The sequence below is a fragment of the Egretta garzetta genome, unplaced genomic scaffold (genome assembly GCF_000687185.1).
Source record: "Egretta garzetta isolate BGI_Z169 unplaced genomic scaffold, ASM68718v1 scaffold33, whole genome shotgun sequence".
In the NCBI taxonomy this organism is placed as follows: Eukaryota; Metazoa; Chordata; class Aves; order Pelecaniformes; family Ardeidae; genus Egretta; species Egretta garzetta.
The window spans coordinates 1,744,035-1,753,612 of NW_009259250.1; the positions used below are offsets into that span (position 1 = coordinate 1,744,035).

At 40.5% G+C, this 9,578-nt stretch overlaps 1 protein-coding gene across 2 annotated transcripts in view; it reads left to right on the plus strand.

Annotated features, from left to right (window-relative positions):
- GTSE1 (G2 and S-phase expressed 1) overlaps nt 1-8,011 on the plus strand; it is a 10,209-nt gene extending 2,198 nt beyond the window's left edge. For both annotated transcript variants that reach the window (XM_009636069.2, XM_035891694.1), the window contains exons 4-11: nt 1,054-1,221; nt 2,604-2,748; nt 3,303-3,680; nt 3,871-3,943; nt 4,367-4,615; nt 4,732-4,912; nt 6,029-6,169; nt 7,564-8,011. In XM_009636069.2, coding sequence (XP_009634364.1) covers nt 1,054-1,221; nt 2,604-2,748; nt 3,303-3,680; nt 3,871-3,943; nt 4,367-4,615; nt 4,732-4,912; nt 6,029-6,169; nt 7,564-7,647 — 1,419 coding nt within the window. In that variant the 3' untranslated portion in view covers nt 7,648-8,011. The remainder of the gene's footprint in view (nt 1-1,053; nt 1,222-2,603; nt 2,749-3,302; nt 3,681-3,870; nt 3,944-4,366; nt 4,616-4,731; nt 4,913-6,028; nt 6,170-7,563) is intronic.
- The last annotated feature ends 1,567 nt before the right edge of the window (nt 8,012-9,578 follow it).

The following is a 9,578-nucleotide window of genomic DNA, read 5'->3' on the forward strand; positions in this document are numbered from 1 at the left end:
TGGTATAGTAGCCAACCAGTTTGTTTATTATGACAGTGTAGGGCATCTGCAGGTCAATTTCTTTTCTGTTTTATTCTGGTTTTGTGAATACTATCATTCCTGGCTTCTGTTTAAACACTGTTTTCTTGCTGGTAAGATTACTGCACTGTTCTTAGTGACTTAATGTGCAACAATGGCTTTGTTTACTGTTAACCCTTGTCAATGGAGGTGAAGGGGGGGAAAAACACAATTATTTTGATAGGACAGGAAAATCTTATAGCTCTAGTTCCCTCCACAACTTTTCTCAATCATGAAAAGCACGGATTAATGGTATTACATTTAGGATGTGGCTATGTAACCAAGTGAAAATGTATTCTAGGATAGCAAGGGAACAGTTGTGTTGGTGACCTTGTGTGTACAAATCCCAGTCTCTAGATAGAATATCTTCTGGATTTTATTGCTCTACACCTTATGGATTAGGCTCCCATTTGTACTGGAGATTTTACTGGAAATGTGATATTGGCTCCCTGGTAACCATCACCTGTAGAAAACAGGGGACCCTTTGATTCCTTTGTGGTGCAAGTCTCTTCTTCGTTTTGGGTACTATAAGAAAAGGCACAGTCTTAATGCTTTAACTAGCCAGATTGTACCCTACTGTCTAAATAGACAGCTTGGATGATGTAGTCTACTGTTGTAATGTCTCATCTTTTGGAAAGCGAGAGTAAAGCAGAAGAATATGAATTAAATGGTCATCTCACAGTCGTAAGGAACAGCTGTTATGCTGTGTAGGTGAACATGATTATATGAAATTTGTGCTGAGGAATTGTTGTGGCAGAACTGTCCTTAGGTTGATGTCCAATATCTGGGTTCAAGCATGTTCTAGGACTTAGCAAATACACTCACTAGACTAACTTTAAACTATATTAATCTAAAGATTAAGGACTTGATTTGGGTTCAAAGGCCTCTTCGTTGACTGTTGTCTTGGTTTCTTAACAAAATCAATTTGTGTAAAAAGCTTTACAGTGGTTTCGAGAAACACTAGTAGCTTTTAAAATGTTGCATTTAAATTTGCAGCCCAAACCAGGAAAACATACTAGTATTTCTACAAGAGACCTGAACAGCATGGGGTCGTCTGAAGAACTAATTTCTGATAGATCTAGTGCTGCTTCAGATGTCTTTGAGTCTTCGTTCAGTGGCAGTTCCTCAGCGCAGGACAAAAAAGCCCTTCCTGCACTAAGTAAGGTAATGGCAAGGATTCTTAATATGAAAATAATTTTTGTGATGTTCTGATAAAAAGTAAAAACTGAATGTAGTTTACTTCCTAATTTAAAGCTATATTGTTGTGTTTAATAGTTTTAAGGCAAAGTAGTCTGTTCTGTAATTGCTGTTCTTGAATGTGTGTTCCAAGTCTATAACACAATGAACATAAGAGCAACTATAAATGTGTTGGATTAACAAGCATTACCTTTGTTTTTGAAGCACTAGCTGCAGGTAAGTGATCAGCAATATTCTTTAAGAAACAAAGTTTCTGATATGTGTAGCTAACTATACCATATGAAAAGGTTGCCATAACTTGTATGAAGGTAGAATACCTACAGCTATCAGGAGTTGTTCTGAATCTTTAGACACCTACTTCCATGCTGCGTGCCACTTTACTGAATCACAGAATGGTTGATGTTGGAAGGGACCTCTGGGGCTCATCTGGTCCAACCCCCTGCTCAAGCAGGGCCACCTAGAGTTGGTTGCCCAGGACCATGGCTTTTGAATATCTCCAAGGATAGAGATTCCACAACTTCTCTGGGCAACCTGTGCCACTGCTTTATTGCCAGGTAACCCTTGCAATAAAAAAAAAGTGTTTCCTGATGTTCAGAGGTAGAATCTCCTGTGTTTCAGTTTGTGCCCATTGCCTCTGGTCCTGTCACTGGCCACCACTGGACCCTATCCTTTCAGACGTTTTTATATATTGATGAGATCCACCCTGAGCCTTCTCTTCTTTAGGCTGAATGTTCCCAGCTCTCTAAACCTTTCCTCAGATGAGAGATGCTCCAGTCCCACAATCATCTTAGTGGCCCTTTGCTGGACTCTTCCCAGTAGCTCCAAATCGCTCTCATACTGGGGAGCCTGGAACTGGACACAGATCTTCAGGTGTGGCCTCCCTGGTGGTGAGCAGAGGGGAAGGATCACCTTGCTTGACCTGCTGGAAACAGTCCTCCTAATGCAGCCCAGGATACCATTAGCATTCTTTGCTGCAAGAACATGTTGCTGGCTCATGTTCAGCTTGTCCATCAGCACTCCCAAGGGCCTTTTCTGCAAAGCTGCTTTCCAGCTGGTTGGGTGCCCAGCATATACTGCTGCCTGGGGTTACTCCTTTTATTTTTTTCATCCCCTTAAGTCCATACTCAAGTTTGTGGCAGGAATAAAAATAACAGTCCACCTCCTAGATCTGATGTTCCAGTTCTGTACAATAGCCCAGATGTGATGAACTGTTTCTAAGAAAATTCACCTTTAAGCTGTAATCTGAGGAAGGAGCTTCTCTAAAACTCACAAATAAAGAGATACCAAAAAAAAGTATGACAAAATGATGTGTTAAGTGCTTTTTTGTTTTTGAATATTCTCTGATTCAGCCTGGCTTAAAGATAACACATCTGAAACTTCCTGGTGTTGCCTGTGGTCTCACAAGGAAGACTACTTCGTTGTCTTCGTCATCAGTTTCCAGCATGAACTTGAGTCTGAATTCAAGTTTACCCATTTCTCCTGTAGGAAAAAATGGTAATCACTCTTACTACAGATTTGTGCCACAAATCAATTTTGAAGTAGCTAAGCATGTCTTGGACTGTGGGTTCAGATATGTTTTAATGGTGTCCAGCAATAAGAAATGTTTTGAATGGAGAATAAAATTTTGTAGGCTAGCCCAATAAATCCTTGTGGACTAGAGATAAGTCTTGGACTTCTATCATTTGTAAAAATTAGATTTCATGTAAGCCCAATGCCTGCATGCGAGGGTCTGACACAGCTAGAACATAAGCAGTCTAACTTGAATCTGCAAGCTGTTTTGGCATTCCATGAAGAATATTCTTTGACTTGATTGCAGTAGTTCAGGAATTTGGTGAGGAGACTTTCTAAACCAGACAAAATTGCTGGAGAATTTGGGGAGTAAGTTTTCAGTAGTTGTATGTGTTCTCCTTAAAGTTGAGTGGTTTGAACATAAATTTAAATGTGGTAAATTGCTGTTTTTCTTTCCTGTGTGAGTGTAACTATTCTGCTGAGTCAAAAACTTAGCAACAGGTGATGATTCAGAAGTATAACTTAACTTTCTATTTCAGGAAAATCAAGTCTGTCTTCAAAACCTAGTGTGAGTGGCTCTAAGCTTTCATCTAGTACAAACAGGCAGTCCTTTGTCAGACCTACCAGAGTGTCATCTCTGCAGGCTGCTAATACTGAGAAATCCAGGAAGCAAGCAAGATCAGCTAGTACTCCCAAAATATCTAGTGCTGTAAGCTTGGCTAAAACTTTGGCTTCTGCAACATCATCTGAGGCTGTAGGCAGTGGAATTCAGAGGCTGAGCTCTGTTCCCAGTCTGCAGAAGCTATGTCAGCAGAACAAAGATGGAAGTGCAACAAAAAGAAGCCCGTGTCCAAAGCCCAAGGCTAGAGTTGTGTCTGTTCCTACAAGTCTGACTAAAGTTCCAGTGAAGACTGGAGGTAAGCACATACTTTGCATGACCTGTCTTCTAGCTTGGCTGTTAAAAGCAAATGTTACCTTAAATGCTTGTTATTTAATTCATTACAGTTCTGTCCACCTCTTGGAAGGAATTAGTATTTTAACTGAAAGGTATCTTATAAAAAAATAAATACGAATGTGGGTAGTAATTAATAAAACTTTTCTCTTTAGATATACCACCAAACAAATCAGCACCAAAAGCAACACCATCTCTTGGATTAACATTTTGTGGCACACTTGGAAGGTAGGGCTTAACTGAAAATTGAATGTCCTGAGGCATACTTCTTAGAATGCAACATGGTTGGGTGTTGCAACAATCTTTAAATGTTCTAACTTCATTGTCTAGTCCCTTAAGAACTCTTCAGGTTAGCTGTGTTAATGCCTATTGGAACTGATTTAAAAAAAAAACCAAAAAAACCCAAAACTAAACAAGCATCCCCACTGCCAATCTTCAGAAGAAGAGGGTTTTCTTTGCAGTGCTAAATAAGACTAGAGTCATTCATAAAAGAATTCTTATGAAGTAAAGCCTTTACTATGCTGTGATTATCAACTTTATAGTGATTACTCTTCCCTTACTGACCAAAGAGAAACTGATTTCTATTGTTTGGTAGAATAGTTTGAATTAAACTGTTTCTAGAAGCTTTTGGCTAATCCTGTTCCTTTTTAGTGCCATGGCAGTCAGCACTCCTGTGAAAGCCTCAGAAGATGGGATTTTTCAGAATTCTTGTCTTCCTGAGAGGTCAGTCTCCGTGACTCCTGCCAGTCTGAAAAGGTCTGGCTTACCTACACCTGTTCGTCGTATCTCAGGATTTCCGGCAGTGACTCCTAAAACTGCACCAAGAATGGCATTTACTCCACACACTGCATCTATTCGCCAAAGTTCCAGCTTTTCTGCTAAAAAGACTCTTACAGCTGGGTAAGACAGAAACCTCCAGAAACTGTCTGGTTTTACTTGATTTTGATACAGTTTTAAAAACTGTAGTTTTTACTTGATTAAAGAACTCAATTTATTGCCAATGCTCTTTTCCCTAGTTCTAAACAGACAAAAGAGAGTAAGATGCCGATATCTTCTTCAGAAGATGATATATCTCCTCCACCTGTGCTACCTCTTGCACTTAACTTCTCACCAGAAAAAACTGCTACAGAAGCAGTAGAAAATGAATTAAAAGAGGTTGAAGTACAAAATCAGCTGGCTGAAGAGAAACAAACTGAGGTAAGAAATGACAATACATTCTTCTACAGAACTGCTAAGTAAACTGAAAATAAATTATTTCAAGATGAGGCATAAGTAGGAAAATTACTTCATTACACACGAAGTTCCAATGGATTAATTTTAAGTGTGTGTACCCTCTAGTGCCTATTTTTAGCACTGAACATCTGTTTGGTGTTTCCATTAAGTTTATTCTCATTTCAAAGCTGAATGGTGAAATACTTGCAGATTTCATATTAAATTTCCACTTCTGGATAAGTGCTGTGGAATCCCCGTGGGTTTGAGAAAAGCAGTGCCACGGGGCACTTACTATTGCAGCCTTAAAGCCATTTTGAAAAATAAAAAAATGCACTGCTATAGCTAAAATCAGTCTTCTAACAGCAGTGCAAATCTGCATACAATGAATGAGGATTAAATCCCAAAGCCCATGTAGCAGTAAATTTAGTTATCATGTACTTAGTCCAGTGAACCCTTTTTCCCTCTCGCAACAGTCTACTGGCTTCACGTTGAAAGCTGGCACTCCGCAGGTGTTAAGGAGAAAGGACTGAAATGGTGATTCTGAAATAACCTGTCATAGTGGCTATTGATTTACAAATATTCAGGTGTAGAATAATCTGTAGATTAATTCATGTTATTGCATCGGTATTTTCCTTGTTAGCTTACTTCATGACGCAAAGCATCTCATACAGAATTGCTTAGCACATGTATAGAGTAAACTGGACAAAAGCATAACTAGAGCTTGGAGCTCTACAGAATAGTTTATATGGCTAAATAACACTGCACAATAATTGTAGTCAAGCCATTTCAATATTAAGAGATTTATTACTCTTCTGTTTTAAATTTGACTTAACTCTGCTTTTAAGTGAAAAATTGGTTTATGCCCCAAGGAGCTCTTTTGCGTTCTCACTGCATTTTTGCTATTTGTGCTGCTAGCTATTGGCAGAGCAAGAGCTGAGGTTTTTACACTGTGTGTAAACAATCCTGTGTGAAAAATACCTAACCTGTAAATTAAGCCTGTCCTGTGATTAATTATAGCTGTGTAAGCTAAACTGACTGCCTAAATGTTTGAGGGAAGCATGGAGAACAGAAAGGAAAACCTGAACTATTTTTTTTTTTAAGGCCTTACTGGTAGATATTGGAGTAGACAAATCTCTCCCATACACTTTGGAATGTGAAAGTAGACCTCTGATTGACCTTTCCAATACTCCTGAAGTGAGCAAGATTACTCCTCTAAAGCCTGTGTTCTCAGGGCAGGTAAAGGTAAGTTACATTCATGGAATAACAGAATGGTTTGGGTTTGAAGGGTCCTTGAAAGATCACCTCGTTCCAACCCCCCTGCTGTGGGCAAGGAACCTTCCACTAGGCCGGGCTGCTCAGAGCCCCATCCAACCTGGCCTTGAACCCTTCCAAGGATGGGGCATCCACAGCTTCTCTGGGCAACCTGTTCCAGTGCCTCACTGCCCTCATAGTGAAGAATTTCTTCCTTCTCTCTAATCTAAAACTACCCTCTTTCAGTTTAAAGCCATTACCCCTTGTCCTGTCACTGCATGCCCTTGTAAAAATTTGCTCTCCAGCTTCCTTGTAGGCCCCCTTCAGGCACTGGAAGGCTGCAATAAGGTCTCTCCAGAGCTTTCTCTCTTCCAGGCTGAGCAACCCCAACTCTCTCAGCCTGTCTTCAGTCTTCTGGTGCAAATATGCTACCAGAAAAATGTCAGCTGGCTGCATATACTTGTCTGCAGAGCAGCTCCACAATACTCTTAAGAATTACTTAGTATTAGCTCAATAAGTTCAATATGATACTACATACTAAAGTGCTCTTAAGGGAACATAATGTTTAAAATCAAACCGTGTGCTCTAAATGAGAACTCTGAGCAATCTGCAAGTAGGAAGAGGAGGAGGATGGAGAAAGAACTTAATGCTTAAAGCAGTTAAAAGAACAAAACTGTTCTGAAGCACAAAGTGACTGTTGTCTTCAGTAGAGGAGGCACGCTGACTCTTCCTTTTCTTGCAGATTTTCAGTTCTTGGCAGTAACAGCTCATTTTCAGCAAAAAAGCAAGACTGTCTCTCCTATTTAACTCCTTTCCTAATCCCCTTCTTAGCTGAAAGATGTATGTTGGAATCTACTCTAAATTTGACAAGCATTGCTGGGCAAGTGGTTTTTGTACACTCGTGGTGTTGAAGGTAGATGGCTTTAGATACTGTCAGATGAACGGTGGTAGCTGTGAGGATGTAGCCTTTGACCGTAGATGTAGCTGGGATCAATTTAATATCAGGCCCTTCGGAGTATCTCAGAAGATGATCACAGGAGTCTGACTTCTGGGGGCATGTTCAGAGGAGTTCAGAAGTGTTCTGGCCTGCCTGGATGACAGTGTCACTTGAATTTGCGTAGTAGTGAAACCTAGAAAAGCCTTTTAGGCATAAGGTGAGTACAGGCAATAACCACCTTGTGAGGAGCTTGTGCTTGTCTAAGAATGAGCTAGATGTTTAAAAACCTGAACCTAAAAGCTTGTGTGTGATGCTTGTCTGGTCTTCCGATACTAATAGGAATCTTGAACAAAAAGATGTACTTGAGAAGACTATGTTAAATAGAGATTGCTGCTAGTAGTTACGGACAACAGCTGACTACAATCACTAAATTTTTTTTTTCTTTCAGCTAATTGATTTGAGTTCACCCCTTATCATGCTGAGTCCTGATGTAAACAAAGAAAATCTGGATTCCCCTCTACTCAAGTTCTGAACTTGAGTTGAAATGAAGAATTCTCGGCATCCGTAATCTTTAAAGTGTTCAGGAGTTACTTTTTACTCAGTTGTTTTTTTGAAGATGCTATAGATTATCTGGTGAACTGCATTAACACGATAGAATTCTAACAGTCTTGATATAGGCAAACTGAGTGATTAATGGTTCTGTTGATGGATGTGTTGCAATGGATGTATTTATGTGTTGCTCTAAGGCAAAAGGGATATTCTCTGTATTGGAAGCCTGTCTCTTTTCCCTACCAATTATCCTTTGATTCCTCATCCCCTATGTGAAACAAAGGTTTAATTTAAAATAAATGAGTTGTTTATCAGACTGTTGTACAAAATAGCAACCTTTTATTACAGGCTTTGGTTAGACTATTTTACTGTTTCACTAACAAATGTTAAGATTTAGGTAAAGCTTCAGGGTGGGTTTCATACAAAAGCGTAGCAAGTTTGGAAAGAAATGTTTTACTGTTGCATGTGAGTGGAATACGCCAACAGCAACAGCTGAATTTGTGTGATTCAAAGGAGAAAGCAACAGCTTGTTACTGCCAGATGGTTTAGTCTTGACATTTGAATGTTAAACTTGAACCTTGTCACTCTCAAAAAAAAAAAGCTTTCTTACCTGAATTTACCACACTTGGATAATACATGGAGATCTTAAGTACAGGGAGGTGAATGGACACGAAAATGCACGCAGTAGTAGCCCCTAAATGTTGAAGCAACAAGCCTAAAAGGCTTCTGTACTTTATGTGCATATATGAGCTTAATGTTTATGGAAGTTTATCAAGAGATGGAGGTGGATTTTCAGCTGTTTGTATTAATTCAAAAAGTGGTGGAAGTTGGAGACTAAATGTTTGTGTAGGAAGAAGTGTTCAGATGAGTTTGTCAAACATTTTGATGCTGAACAAGGCTGCTGCCTCGGCTTTATCTGAAGGTGCTTGCCTACTTCTCAGCACAGCTGCCTTTTCTGTGGGTTACTGTGGTCTCAGGGTCTGAATAAAGGCCTTTGGCCAGGCTGTGAAGACTCTGCTGAGCCAGAGGAAACAACTGTGCTACCTACCATAAAAATGTGCAGTTTTTATGCTTTCTTTGCTTGTTCCTGCTTTCCTTCTGTGAAAAGCAGGGCAGCTTCTTCAGCTGAAGCATTTAACTGCACAGCGCTGGCTCAAAGTTCTAAAAGCAATACTCAAGTCAGGTCCTCAACTAGTTTTTAAATGGGGGGATAGAAGAGTGTGGTTGCCTATTTCTAAACTGAAACAAAGGGAGATATTTTTTAAAAGATCATGAATTTTTTTTCTTGAGTGATGTTGTTTCTGAATTTTTTTTAAAAGCAGTAAATAGGTTTATGCCCTCTACTTCAAGGACTGGCAAGAGAGCCAGGCATTCTGTGCCCCTTGAGAGTAACATTTTGTGAAAGCATACTTTTGCCAGCAGCAGATCTAAATCCTGGTTTTTAGCATGAACAAGCTGGAGTCATCTGCCACTCGAAACACCCAACTGTGTGGTCCCTAAAGCAGGTGCCTGACCCCCTGAGTCCTCCTGGGAGTCAGCACTGCTCTTCACTGGCTACTGTTCACTGGAGAGCAGGCACGGAGCCCCCTGGGGCTGCAGCCAAGAGCCAAATTCAAACTTTCAAGGTATGAGCCCCTTGCTCAGGCAGCTGGAGATGCTTGAAGCAGGGTTTGTGTGGGATGGGGCACAGAGCTGGGGCACTGCATGGCTCTGCTCTGCAGGAGCAGCTTGGTGCCCCGGCCTTCGCCTTATCGAGTGCTAACGAACACGAAGCAATCCCAGGGAGGCTGTGATGTTTTCTTCTGGGTCTTCCTGGCTCCAGTTCACTTGGCTGAGCCTTGCTCAGGGAGGGCTGAAGGGCTCTTGCTTGGAGGGTTTGGTTGCTGGAGAGTTGGGGTTGGCCTGAAGGGGGGG